The 13,291-nt window shown below is 44.8% G+C and overlaps 2 protein-coding genes across 7 annotated transcripts; one reads left to right on the plus strand and one right to left on the minus strand.

Moving 5' to 3' along the window:
* Positions 1–4,448: 4,448 nt before the first annotated feature.
* LOC135552547 (latexin-like) lies at positions 4,449–10,665 on the plus strand. 2 transcript variants are annotated; one of them, XM_064984238.1, is made up of 7 exons: positions 4,449–4,681; positions 8,487–8,651; positions 9,095–9,157; positions 9,381–9,555; positions 9,635–9,771; positions 10,036–10,098; positions 10,196–10,665. In XM_064984238.1, the coding sequence occupies exons 1-7, from the start codon at positions 4,529–4,531 to the stop codon at positions 10,313–10,315; spliced, it is 876 nt and encodes a 291-aa protein (XP_064840310.1). In that variant the 5' UTR covers positions 4,449–4,528; the 3' UTR covers positions 10,316–10,665. The 2 variants fall into 2 exon arrangements, with proteins under 2 accessions (XP_064840310.1, XP_064840311.1); XM_064984239.1 differs by lacking the exon at positions 4,449–4,681 and adding an exon at positions 8,177–8,262.
* On the minus strand, positions 4,992–12,925 carry LOC135552550 (elongation factor G, mitochondrial-like). Of its 5 annotated transcripts, XR_010457470.1 has the most exons (8): positions 12,725–12,925; positions 12,561–12,605; positions 12,182–12,381; positions 11,785–11,864; positions 11,477–11,578; positions 10,732–11,331; positions 7,315–7,475; positions 4,992–7,194 (listed from the first exon to the last, which is right to left on the minus strand). XR_010457470.1 is itself a non-coding variant. In XM_064984244.1 (7 exons), exons 1-4 carry the CDS (start codon positions 12,782–12,784, stop codon positions 11,834–11,836), a joined length of 336 nt encoding a protein of 111 aa, XP_064840316.1. In that variant the 5' UTR covers positions 12,785–12,925; the 3' UTR covers positions 4,992–7,475; positions 10,732–11,331; positions 11,477–11,578; positions 11,785–11,833. The 5 variants fall into 5 exon arrangements, 4 of the variants coding, with proteins under 4 accessions (XP_064840316.1, XP_064840318.1, XP_064840315.1 ...); XM_064984244.1 differs by having other exon boundaries at positions 4,992–7,475; XM_064984243.1 differs by lacking the exons at positions 4,992–7,194; positions 7,315–7,475; positions 10,732–11,331; positions 11,477–11,578; positions 11,785–11,864 and having other exon boundaries at positions 11,884–12,381.
* Between the last annotated feature and the right edge of the window lie 366 nt (positions 12,926–13,291).

Consider the following 13,291-nt stretch of genomic DNA (forward strand, 5'->3'; position numbering starts at 1 on the left):
AATTTCCTCTGGTCTGATGAAACAAAAATAGAACTGTTTGGCCATAATGACCATCGTTATGTTTGGAGGAAAAAGTGGGATGCTTGCAAGCCGAAGAACTCTATCCCAACCGTGAAGCACGGTGGTGGCAGCATCATGTTGTGGGGATGCTTTGCTGCCGGAGGGACTGGTGCACTTCACAAAATAGATGGCATCATGAGGAAAGAAAATTATGTGGGTAAAATGAAGCAACATCTCAAGACATCAGTCAGGAAGTTAAAGCTTGGTCGCAAATGGATATTCCAAATGGACAATGACCCCAAGCATACTTCCAAAGTTGAGGCAAAATGGCTTAAGGACAACAAAGTCAAGGTATTGGAGTGGCCATCACAAAGCCCTGACCTCAATCCTATAGAAAATTTGAGGGCATAACTGAAAAAGCGTGTCTGAGCAAGGAGGCCTACAAACCTGACTCAGTTACACCAGCTCTGTCAGGAGGAATGGGCCAAAATTCACCTAACTTATTGTGGGAAGCTTGTGGAAGGCTACCTGAAACGTTTAACCCAAGTTAAACAATTTAAAGGCAATGCTACCAAATACTAATTGAGTGTATGTAAACTTCTGACACATTGGAAATGTGATGAAAGAAATTAAATCTGAAATAAATCATTCTCTCTACTATTATTCTGACATCTCACATTCTTAAAATAAACTGTTGATCCTAACTGACCTAAGACAGGGAATTTTTACTTAGATTAAATGTTAGCAACTGTGAAAAACTGAGTTTAAATGTATTCGGCTAAGGTGTATGTAAACTTCTGACATCAACTGTATCAACATGTCCTTGGTCTAAAGTGGGAATGGTTCTGTTCATAGTCAATAACGTTCCTTTTCGGGGGGCTCCCCAGTGGCGCAGCACTGCATTGCAGTGCTTGAGGCGTCACTACAGACCCGGGTTCAATCCCGGGCTGTGTCGTAGCTGGCCGCGACCGGGAGACCAATGAGGTGGCGCACAATTGGCCCAGAGTTGTCTGGGTTAGGAGAGGCTTTCACCGGCCGGGATGTCCTTGTCCCATCGCGCTCTAGTAATTCCTCTGGTGGGCCAGGCGCATGCACGATGACACGGTTGCCAGTTGTACAGTGTTTCCTCCGACACATTGGTGTGGCTGGCTCCCAGAAAAAGCAGTGCGGCTTGGTAGGGTCGTGTTTCGGAGGATGCATGGCTCTCGACCTTCACCTCTCCCGAGTCTGTACCGGAGTTGCAGCGACGGGACAAGACTGTAAGTACCAATTGGGGAGAAAAGTGTATGTAAGCTTCTGACACATTGGGAATGTGATGGGTAGTCTTACAACATTTTATTGAACGTTCCTTTTCAGATTATTATGGACTACTATTCAGATTTTTAGGAGGTGGAGAAAATGATTGACACAACAGCCACTTGCATCATCGACTGTTGTAAACAGCAGTTTAGCAGATATGGCAAACCTGACGGTGGTGTTGTTACGGATAATGAATGAGAGTCTGCTATTTTCACTGCTGACTCGCCTAACCATTACTCTGACTGTGATAGGGTGAAGAGGTCACATGATGGAACTCCCAGGCTTTTGAAAAAAAGCAAAGTCTTGACTCGGATAATGGGCCCCAGTTCAATCAAGTAAAAACATAGCTTTTTTTTTGCAAATGCCCCGGAGTTCCATCATGTGACCTCGTCACCCTACCACAGTCAGAGTAATGGTTAGGCGGAGTCAGCAGTGAAACAGCAAAGACTCTCATCACAAAGGCTATGCAGGAAGGCACAGATGTGTGGCAAGCCATTTTGCCGTGTATAAATACTCCCACAGAGGGCTTCGGCAGCAGTCCTGTACAGCGCTGAATGTCTCTGTTGTCAAAAACTGCCAAGCTCCTCGCACCAAAGGTCATTAATGATGTTCAGGCACACAAACTTGCATGTCAGAATAAGTCAAAACATTACCATGACGATAATGCAAAAAATCTGCTTGTAATTTAACAAGGCCAAGCTGTCAGAGTGCTTCTGGCATCTCAAGCCAAGTATGTCACATGGATTCTTGGCACATCAGCGCAAGGTCATGTGAAGTGGAAGTAAAAGGCCGAAAGGATCGAAGGAACCATGGGGAGAATATCCTCTGGATGGTGTGGGCAGGACACACGAGGAGACGGGGAAGGCCCCACCAGGTCAGTTATCTCTGCCGACCGTGCCTCCACAATTTCAGGAGGATGTGGAAGAGGAAGGAGAGGCCCTGAGGCTCCCAGAGGTGCCCAACGTACCAGTGCGCCACACCAGGACAAGGGCTAGCATAAGACCCTTAAGAGATTTATTTTTATTTTTAATTTCATCTTTATTTAACCAGGTAGGCAAGTTGAGAACAAGTTCTCATTTACAATTGCGACCTGGCCAAGATAAAGCAAAGCAGTTCGACACATACAACAACACAGAGTTACACATGGAGTAAAACAAACATAAAGTCATTAATACAGTAGAAAAATAAGTCTATATACAATGTGAGCAAGTGAGGTGAGATAAGGGAGGTAAAGGCAAAAAAAGGCCATGGTGGCGAAGTAAATACAATATAGCAAAGTAAAACACTGGAATGGTTGATTTGCAGTGGAAGAATGTGCAAAGTAGAGATAGAAATAATGGGGTGCAAAGGAGCAAAATAAATATATAAATACAGTAGGGAAAGAGGTAGTTGTTTGGGCTAAATTATAGATGGGTTATGTACAGGTGCAGTAATCTGTGAGCTGCTCTGACAGTTGGTGCTTAAAGTTCGTGAGGGAGATATGTGTTTCCAGTTTCAGAGATTTTTGTAGTTCGTTCCAGTCATTGGCAGCAGAGAACTGGAAGGAGAGGCAGCCAAAGGAAGAATTGGTTTTGGGGGTGACCAGAAAGATATGGAGCACGTGCTACAGGTGGGTGCTGCTATGGTGATCAGCGAGCTGAGATAAGGGGGGACTTTACCTAGCAGGGTCTTATAGATGACCTGGAGCCAGTGGGTTTGGCGACGAGTATGAAGCGAGGGCCAGCCAACGAGAGCGTACAGGTAGCAGTGGTGGGTAGTATATGTGGCTTTGGTGACAAAACGGATGGCACTGTGATAGACTGCATCCAATTTGTTGATTAGGATATTGAGTAGGTGGGGGGAAAAATAAAGGAAAAGGGTGTTGATGTAAATAGGTTTTTTCAATGTGGTATTAAAATGGTATGAGGTGCTCGAGAATTCTATATGAAAAGGAAGATGTTCAGATGATGGGCATAATGTCAACCCAGAGATGGCGCTAGTGGGGCACCTATCTAGGATAAACAGGTGCATTATGAGTGACTGATTAGGATCTCATGACCTGTAACCCCTGACTAAATGATTACGTTTGCAGTTTATCTAACTCTCTGACGTGAGCTATTCACACACATCTTAACACCAATGTTATTGGATTTTTGTTTAGACTTAAAAAGCCAAATACGTGCCATTCTGGTGCATATCCAAATGCTACCCACCCTCGGGTGTTTTTCAAAGCGAGTTTGTTAATCGGCATCTCACAGCCCTGGATGAGCCAATGTTTTAGATGCAATCATCAGCAAAACGAAAGGTAACGCATACACCATCACACAACAGGTTGAAGTCAAGCGGGGTTCCCAAATACGAATGGTTCAATACAAGGCATCCATATTGCCATAATATTACCACCCCCAAAACGAAATCAATTATGTGAACAGAAAAGGCTAGGTGGAACGCGCAACTCGTTCATTCTGCAGAACAGGTGGCTTATTGGTGTGCTGCATAATCATTTTAAGTAAATTTTCCATGTTGCCTACTCATTTTAAGTATATTTGCCATTGCTAAAGCAACTTAAGTTGTCCTAATGGTCCTCTCTTTGTAGATATCTCTGACACTAGCATCTGTCTTTTTTCGTAGCTTTTTTTGTTTGCGCCTTTGTATGCTATGGTATGGCGTTGTGTGTGTATATATGAAATACAAACAGCCAAGGTCGTGCATGATCACTGAGGCTGAGAAGAATTTGTATTTATCAATGGTTATCTCCTCCTGGCGTACTTATGACGCTCGTACAATTGTTTGCTAAATCACACTTTTTCTATGCGTGCGAACATTCTAAATTCCGTTTAAGTAGTGTTTTAGAATGGTTTCTATGCTATATTAATAAATGAGGCCCATTTAAAAAGCTTTCGCATTAAAAGGGCTTTATCATATTCACAATTTCATATTGTTATTGAGACCTAATAGTGTGAAATATCACGTTTGGCTGCACTCCTTTTTAAATAAATCACTTTTCTGGGGGACTGTTCTACTCCACGTTACATGCCTAGGCCTAGATGAGACCAGAAGAGCAGTTTGTTTAGATAAATGCCAAGAAAACAGAACAGGCAGCGGAGCTGGACAGTGTCAGTTTCCTCTCACTCCCACCCTCTCTTACGTAACCCTGAATTGGATGCCTATTTACACTCAGCTTGCCTTCCTTAGGACTCCGCAATCCTCTTTGGCATTAGTTTTCTGTTCTCAGATCTTAGTGTGGAGTATGGGCTGGACGCTGCTTATCCTTCTGGTTGTTCTGACCGTGGTCCACGGGAACCCGACCGTGATGGTCAGAACTGGGTCAGGACCAACAGTGGGGTTCGATCAACACCCAAACAGTGTTCCTCTGGGAGATGACATACAGACCACTACAGAGGTGAGTGAGCTACAAACCCCTAGAATCCTCTATTCTGAGAGGAAGCACATCAGCATAGACTCGGGAGACTTGCTGTATAGGCCTACATAACATGGAGAATGAGTCTCCAGTTTGTTTTGCTTGAAAATACTGGTTTGACTTAACTTTGTCCAGCTTCTTGCTGTGATGCACATTGGATAGTATTTCACAACCAGAGTTGTGTTTTCCAGTCGAATCCGGATTAGATCAAATTCAGGCAACCTAAAATGAACACATCAACCACATAACCATCTACTAAGTAAATGAAGGAACAATGACACCCTGTTGAAATGGTAGTATTAGGTCAGTCTTATTTAATCATCATTACAACATATGCTGTACATAGTACAAAACCAGTTAATATACATGCCCAAGTTGAAGTCCGAACTTTGAACTTGCCTCAAGTCTTCATAAAAACTGCTAGGCTGTGGGACAAGGCTGTTTGCTGGAGAGCATAGGCTGAATGGAAATAGTCATAATAAATACTTTAGGACAGTGTGGGGGGGAAACAAGGGGGTGAATCAAGGGAATTCACTTGGTCATCTCTGATCATTTGTAGCATTTTCAATGCACATACGATATATATTATTTTAATATCACGTTTATTTAACTAGGCAAGTTAAGAACAAATTCTTATTTACGATGATGGCCAAACCCTAAACCGGATGACGCTGGGCCAATTGTGCGCCGCCCTATTGGACTCCCAATCGTGGCCAGGTTGTGATACAGCCTGGAATCGAACCAGGGTCTGTAGTGATGCCTTAGACCGCTGCGCCACTCAGGAGCCCTTGGCGAGGCAGAGTATGTTTACAGTTGATTGAGCACTGTGTAGGTTTGTGTGCATCTGTCAAGCATTCCATTGCAGTACTGTAATGTTATTTCTTTAAGGGGGTAGACGAGCTTTAATACTGAAGATTGACGAAAGCTACAATCTATGTAATTGTCTGCATTATTTCAAATTTCCCATTTTCTTTATACATACACACATACATACCAGTCAAAAGTATGGACACACCTACTCGTTCAATGGTTTTTCTTTATTTTTACTATTTTCTACATTGTAGAATAATAGTGAAGACAAAACTATGAAATAACACATGGAATCATGTAGTAACCAAAAAAAGTGTTTGACAAATAAATGTTTGTTTATCAGATTCTTTAAAGTAGCCACCCTTTGCTTTGATGACAGCTTTGCACACACTAAGCATTCTCTCAACCAGCTTCACCTGGAATGCTTCTGCACCAGTCTTGAAGGAGTTCCCACATATGCTGAGCACTTGAAGGCTGCTTTTCGTTTACTCTGTGGTCCAACTTATCCCAAACCATCTCAATTGGGTTGAGGTTGGGTGATTGTGGAGGCCAGGTCATCTGATGCGGCACACCATCACTCTCCTTCTTGGTCAAATAGCCCTTACACAGCCTGGAGGTGTGTTGGGCCATTATCCTGTTGAAAAACAAATGATAGTCCCACAAAGCGCAAACCAGATGGGATGGTGCATCGCTGCAGAATGCTGTGGTAGCCAAGCAGGTTAAGTATGCCTTGAATTCTAAATAAATCACGGACAGTGTCACCAGCAAAGCACCAAATATAAAATGAACACTTTTTTTGGTTACTACATGATTCCACATGTGCTATTTCATAGTTTTAATGTCTTCACTATTATTCCACAATATAGTAAAAATAAAACCCTTGAATGAGTAGGTGTCAACTTTTGACTGGTACAGTACATACAAATACATATCTTAATTATTTTTTTCCTTCATTACTTTCTAACCCTACCACCCCAATCCTAATTGTAGTAAACAACAACTCTTAGGGTTCTACTTCCAGCTTATACATACTATATACATTTTATGGACAGTTTATTTTACAATAGTTCTACTTAGTTTGTTTTTACTCCTGTCCTTCCTCTACCCTCAACCTTTCCCATCTATTTCTGATGTCCATCCGGTTAGATTTTTATTTGCCATTTCTTTCAAACTGTGCTCTTTCACAAAAGTTCTTACCCTATATATGTTTTATGCACACCGTATGTTTTACATTAGTTATATTGTTATTAGTCCCAACATTCAGCTCCATTCAAACCCTTTGTAATGTGTTTACAATTCATTGATTGTGTGTGTTGTCCATCCTCAGTTCTTCCACTTCCCCTTCTTGGCAGGCAGCTGTCCTGTTGATGAGCTCCTCCTGAGTGCCAGGCAGACATGGCTGGTATCTGCTATACTCCATGGTGTACTCTCCTTTCCCCTGGACACAACACACCCCCCACATCAGTTCTCCAGAAAGGATCATAGACTGAGCGATAACTTTAGTCCAAATAAATTAACAGAAAAAAAATAGCAAATACAAACTCAATTCAATATCACTGAAAGTGCATGGCTTGATATCTTGGACATTTTTATGACTAATTGACGTCTTGACATCTGACTAGAGGAGCCAGCGCCTTACAGGACTGGAGCTCTGTGGCGTAACCAAACATGTCATTCAGTGGAATCTGGGGAGAGAAAATGGCGATTGACCATCAAATATACAGTGACTGGACAGACTTAACCTATCCTGTCTTAGCAGAAAGAAAAAGGCATAGGAAGTATGAGTAGGACAGAGCTGCACTCACATCAGCACACAGCGTAAAGTAGCCCTCCGCCCCATCCTGCCCACTGATAACACCATGGCGACGGTTGACCCCGGCGATGACTGTCTCTTGGAAGTCATCGGGCGCCACAATTTCTACTGACATGATTGGTTCCAGCACAGCAATGTTGGTCTTCTCCATGGCTACCAAGAGGGGGACATGGATGGAAGGAGAGAAGAGACATTCAGTAGGTTTGTCAATATAATGGACATATATATTCAAATGAATGCCCTTTCTGTAGCCCACAAATAGATATTTGACAAACTAAATCGGTCAAAATAAAAATCTGTCCCTCTTGAATTTTTCAATCCCGATGTGGCCCTCAAGTTAAAAAGTGTTCCCACTCTTGGGGTATGAGATTAGAAGTCTACTAGAATTTCAACCTGATTAAGATACAGGATTTTTACAATCCTAATTCCACTTACTGAAGGGCCTATGTGATTCAGACTACAGCCAGGCATGCACACCTTCTCAACAGCCGGCACAAACTGTTTGGGGATGTTGGTTCCAACAGTCTGGTCTTCAAACTCTACTTTTGTGTAGTTTTCTTGGTCCAGAGGTTTAAGAACTCCTATCAATTTACCCTACTGCCCAGAACTACCAGACTGCTTCTTATGGGTGAAGTCAAACCTGCAGAGACTAGCACATAGCCATAATCACTAACTAATTTAGAGGATTTTCATTAAAGCATTTGTAGGTAAAGAACTGCCATAGTTGCCAAAACAATCAACTCACATTAACATAGACAAACAAAGTAGCTGTATGGTCATTTGCCATGCTTTTATGTTAGTGAGGAGAAGGGAAATGTGTGGCCTGTCTCTTTTAAAGGGCGGTACTAACTGAATTATTGGCTTGGGAGGAAGCAGGAAGTCCTCCCCCTGCATGTGGCTGTTTCTCCAGCTGTCAAACCGCAACAGCCTCAACAGGGAGGTACAGCCTTTCCCGGCACACTTTCTTCCTCTCTGACACTTCTACCCTCCCCTTACTCACTATAGTTCTCTGTATTCTCCCTCTTTCTCTAAAACTAGGGCAGGACTCGACTCCCTGCACCAGCACACACAGAGGTCAAAGTCCCATCGTGGCAGACTGACTCTCCCTACCTGTCCTCACCCACCCTCTTTGCTCTCATTCCCCTTCTCTCCGGTGCGGATTAGGGGGAAAGCGAGGTGTTGGAGGAAGTGATGACGACTGGCGTGCTGAACCCGAGTCACTACCCTGCCCGCCGGGCAGCCACGGTGGTCCAACACTACCTGAACACCCGCTACGGCTCACCCTACAGGTGGATCTTTCTCAGCACAGTACACAGCGGCAGCACGGAGGTAGGAGTGGAGGATCAGCATACCTTGGGGAGTGTGTTGGGCAAGGGGCAGTTAATATTGCAAGGCATGGAAGGATACTTGAAGGGGGTGGATACGGGAGGTCTGTGCGCATAAGTCAATTCTCAATACCGCATACAGTGGGGGATTTTTATTTATTTTTATTTTACATTTTGTAACTAGGCAAGTCAGTTAAGAACATGTTCTTATTTTCAATGACTGCCTAGGAACAGTGGGTTAACTGCCTTGTTCAGGGGCAGGATGACAGATTTTTTTTAACCTTGTCGGTTTGATCTTCTAACCTTTCGGTTATTAGTCCAACGCTCTAACCACTAGGCTACCTGCCGCCCCACTTGAGGGGGCGACGGCTTTATGGAACATAGTTCTGTTTGCTTACATTTTGTCTTAAGTGGTTAATTTCTGCTCTCTCTCTCCCCGGCTGTCAGGATGTGGCAGACATGGGGAGGAAGTATCAACTGGAGCTTACCATGCAGGAGATGATCAGTAACGTAAGATCCGATTCACATTCTCAGTGACACACTATTGCACAGAACAGCCGTGTGAATAAATACACGGTGTGTTAAGTAACCTTGTCTACACTGTCATGGTGATAAACACCTGTGTTAGATACCCCCCCCCTCCCGTATCTTCCCCCTAACGTGCCGCAACATCATTCCTTTCATATTCTCGCTTTCTCCTCAATTACCTCACCCTTTTCTCTCCCTATAAAAGGTTTCAGGGCAATGCTCTGCGGAGCTCTTCTTTCCAGGGGGAGAGGGGCAGAGTGCTCCCCAGGTCCAGGCCTCCTGTGAGGGACTGCATCAAAGCAACACCACGGCTCAGGAAGAGGCCTTCTACCAGCAACACAGAGCCAGCAATAACCTTGTGTCAGGAAACAATATACCAGGTAGATATAGAGCCACACACACACACACCTGACCCCCCCCCATCTCTCTTCTGACTGACGTTTGTGGTTTCTTTGACAGACAGCTACGGTCACATGGAGCCCAGCATGAAGCCCTTCTGGCAACTGGGGGGCGTGGCCTCCAGTTTCATCATGCTGAGGGAGTCCAATGAGAGCACGCTTTACAACATGGCCCAGGTGGCCAACTTCACACAGCTGGTGAGCAGCCAAGAGATCGGTTCGACCGTTCGTTACCGTGCAGTTGGGCATCAGATTGCTAGATCATATATGGTTAGCTGATACGTTAAACACCTATCCGGGCGTGGTATGATCAGGCATGCGTCTGATGTAGTCTTGAGAAGAACCTCCGTGTAACCATGGAGATATCTGCCCAAATTCCAAATTGACACAACTCCCCACCCATTCCTTTCCATCCGTCCTTCTCACACAATTGGTTCCCTGGTTCTGTCTGTCCCTCAACAGGAGACTGAGAAGGACCAGCTGAGGTTCAACTACCATGTCCTGCTGCACGAAATGATTTCCCAGGTAACTAAAACGTTCTGCCATCGGTCTTAACAGAACTCAGACGTCATGTTTGTTAATACAAAAGGTGCATTCGTTGTATGTGTGTGGTTTCGCGCAGGAGATCATCCACTGGAAGCTGCTAGTCACCTGGTCCCCAGAACAGGGAGTTCAAGTCCTGCAGACTGAGCTGCAGCCAAAGTGCCACCACTGCGAGGCTCCTCCAAACACCACCAACTGAGATACACAGGGGAAAACACTCCAGAGCCTTACTCAAGTACTGCAGGGAAGAGTACAGCACATCTCTTTCTTAGGACTCGAAGGTTAAAAGCCACCTTCTACCTGCTTTGAAAAGCTGAGCTTTACACTTCACACTTGTCTTGGCTTCAGTAATTATGTTTACCTTCACCGCCACTACTGCTTCAGAGGAGATGAGAGGGCACACGTCAATGGCAGCTATATGCCGAACGCACTGCTTTTACTGGTCAGCTTGTAAGACTCTTGGTAAGCTCTAACAATGTGTTTCAACTTGTTGTTCATATACTCCATTGGCCCGCTTCACTTCGTCAATAAAGCCGTCGCTGTACACAATGTAATGCTTCTGAGAGTGGCTCATTTGGACATTTGTTTGCCGTGTGTTTTACGAGTGGTACTTACGGTTCCGCACTGGTCACGCTCTCCCTGAAGGCTACCTTGGGCTTTCCCATCGCACAGGGGCAGTTATACTCCCTCTACAGAAAGACAGCGAGAGAAAATAAGGTCAGCTTGATTTACCGCACCAAAATGCCATTGAAGGTTCTGGATGTTTGGAACTCGTAATACATTCTATTATCCTTCAGGACAACTTCGGACACTGTTGAAGAAAAAAATAAGATGAAGCCAAAACGCAAAGGTTGCGGACAGAAGGATCTTCAGATCGCCAGAGAGTGGAGCCCTGAACTAGTACCTGTGAGTAGATATCCAGGTGCAGCTCTCCCGTACCAGAGATGATGGTCTCCTTGCTTTCTGTGTCAAAGTGGACCCTGAACGTGGGGTCTTCTCTGGTGAAGCGGTTGATGCCTTTAGAGAACTTACCCGTGTCATTCTGATCCACAGGAAGAGGGAGGATGAGGTCATACAAGCTCATATACTCTACTGAAATAGTATCGAGCCTTAGTGTGGTCATTTTGTCTCCTCATACTACATCGAATGTGAGAGGGCCTTGTTGGATGGCTTCATAGACATGGAGATCACAGCCTCTGGTATGTGGATGGACTCCTGTGGGAGAAACGTGTTGAATGAAGCTCAAAGTCATAACATTATGCACACACAGGCAGTGCACAACAGATTGCATGTTAAAATACATGTTAGTGAGTGCTGACTGGTTGTTTAACTACTTTAGACAATAGCCATAGGGATGTACCATGGAGAGGTTGGCGCTGGTCCGGGAGTTGAAGGCGTCTCCGCTGGCACAGTCGATCCCAAATGGGGCACAGATGTCCCCTGCATACTACACCTCCACATCCTGACCAAACAGAGAGAGGGTGGGGGTTACACAATTTATGACACAAAATTAAGATTGTTTCAGTTAAACAAATGTATAGATAGTTGTTTAATCTAGAGATGTTATCACTAGGGTACGTCAGGTTGGGGAATCATTGGGCTTCATAGTACAGAAACTGTCAGTTTACTCCATTTACTTCTGGTTTACATTCACTTCCTGGTTCTCACCTCTGGTCGGCATGGAGGCGCAGTAGCCTCTGCACGTGGACCTTCTTGCCTATGCGTGTGTTGACGATGTACTCCGTCTTCTTCAGACAGCCCGGGGGGGGTTCCAGCGATGTAAATATTTCAGAGATGAGATGGTAATGTAAGTCTTCGCTAAATCCCTGCCACGATCATATTCTCCATTCTCTTAACCGAATGGGCCCTTGAAGTAAATTCTACGCTCCTATAGGTCTATGATGTCCTTTGCCCCCCCCCCCTCCCCAGACCGATGGGAATGTTCACAAAGGCCGCATTATGGTTCAGCTTGGCCCTGAAAGCGGGAACAGAGGAGTCGTAACACAGAGCTAATGGAAAACCAGACTAGTCTTGTCTACTCCACATTATCTGTATATCTGCTGACCTCATGGCCTGCAGGGCGGGGCTGGGGTTTTCTCCCATGCGGTCCAGCTTGTTGATGAAGGTGAGGAAGGGAACGTTATAGCATTTCATCTGTCTGCTCACGGTCAGTGTCTGCCACTGGACCCCTCCAACCGCACATAGGACCAGGATCGCCCCGTCCAAAACACGCAGGGCTCGCTCCACCTCGATGGTCCACATGGCCTGGACAGGACAGAGCAGTAAACTGGGGTTAAAGTTAAAAGCAAAAATACATCCTAACAGCTGTTGGGTACACTGGCATTGATCTGTTACTGTGACTTATGGTATATCTGTCAAAAAGGGAACCTGGTCATAAGATCTGTGTTGCCACTAACACATCGTTCTGCCAGGTACCTCCATACCTGGGATATTGATGTTGTAATCCCAGCTGACTCTTTTCCCTTGACCTGTAGAGTTAGAGGACCAAACATAATTGTTTTTGTCTGTCTGCCTCCCTCTAAAAACACACACACACACCTCTAACTAGCTACTTCAATAAATCAGAGCCAGATCATGATTAACTCACCTCGTGGATCTCTGCTATCCTGCCCGTGTAGAAAAGGACGTGCAAAATGAAAATCTCCATATGCGCCAAATGCTTATTTCTCGCAGATTGTGGGCACAAATGTGTTTACATCCCTGTTCGTGAGCATTTCCCCCTTGCCATGATCATCCGTGCACCTGACAGGTGTGGCATGTCAAGAAGCTGATTAAACCGCATGCTCATTCCTCTGGTGCACCTGTTTTTGTCACACAACACAATGCCACAGATGTCTAAAGTATGCTGACTGCAGGAATGTCCACCGGAGCTGTTGCCAGAGAATTTAATGTTCACTACTTGGCAGTACGATGTTGCAATTGTGCTGGAAATCACATTCCCAATTCCCCGGAGTGCCCGGTTAGGGTAAAGGAGTTTAAAGTGGCAAGGGTCAGGGCTGTACAACAGGTCTCTGACATGGAGGCATGTTAAATAGTTGAAAGAGAGAGTGGAGCTTAAGATGTGGCAGTGGAGACCCTGCAGCCTTTGGAGATTCAGAGTGTCGTTCAAACAGTTGAGGGAAGCTGATATGCTGATCGTAAAGAAGGTGGATTT

This window comes from Oncorhynchus masou, chromosome 13 (assembly GCF_036934945.1).
Source record: "Oncorhynchus masou masou isolate Uvic2021 chromosome 13, UVic_Omas_1.1, whole genome shotgun sequence".
In the NCBI taxonomy this organism is placed as follows: Eukaryota; Metazoa; Chordata; class Actinopteri; order Salmoniformes; family Salmonidae; genus Oncorhynchus; species Oncorhynchus masou.

Excerpts from the sequence above, each read along its gene's own strand:
- LOC135552550 (XM_064984243.1), bottom strand. The coding sequence starts at position 12,784 with ATGGAGATTTTCATTTTGCACGTCCTTTTCTACACGGGCAGGATAGCA. Across the intron at positions 12,606-12,724 it reads GGATAGCAGAGATCCACGAG|GTCAAGGGAAAAGAGTCAGC; the intron begins GTGAGTTAATCA and ends CTAACTCTACAG. Across the intron at positions 12,382-12,560 it reads TTACAACATCAATATCCCAG|GCCATGTGGACCATCGAGGT; the intron begins GTATGGAGGTAC and ends TGTCCTGTCCAG.
- LOC135552547 (XM_064984238.1), top strand. The coding sequence starts at position 4,529 with ATGGGCTGGACGCTGCTTATCCTTCTGGTTGTTCTGACCGTGGTCCAC. Across the intron at positions 8,652-9,094 it reads TACACAGCGGCAGCACGGAG|GATGTGGCAGACATGGGGAG; the intron begins GTAGGAGTGGAG and ends CCCGGCTGTCAG. Across the intron at positions 10,099-10,195 it reads TGCACGAAATGATTTCCCAG|GAGATCATCCACTGGAAGCT; the intron begins GTAACTAAAACG and ends GGTTTCGCGCAG.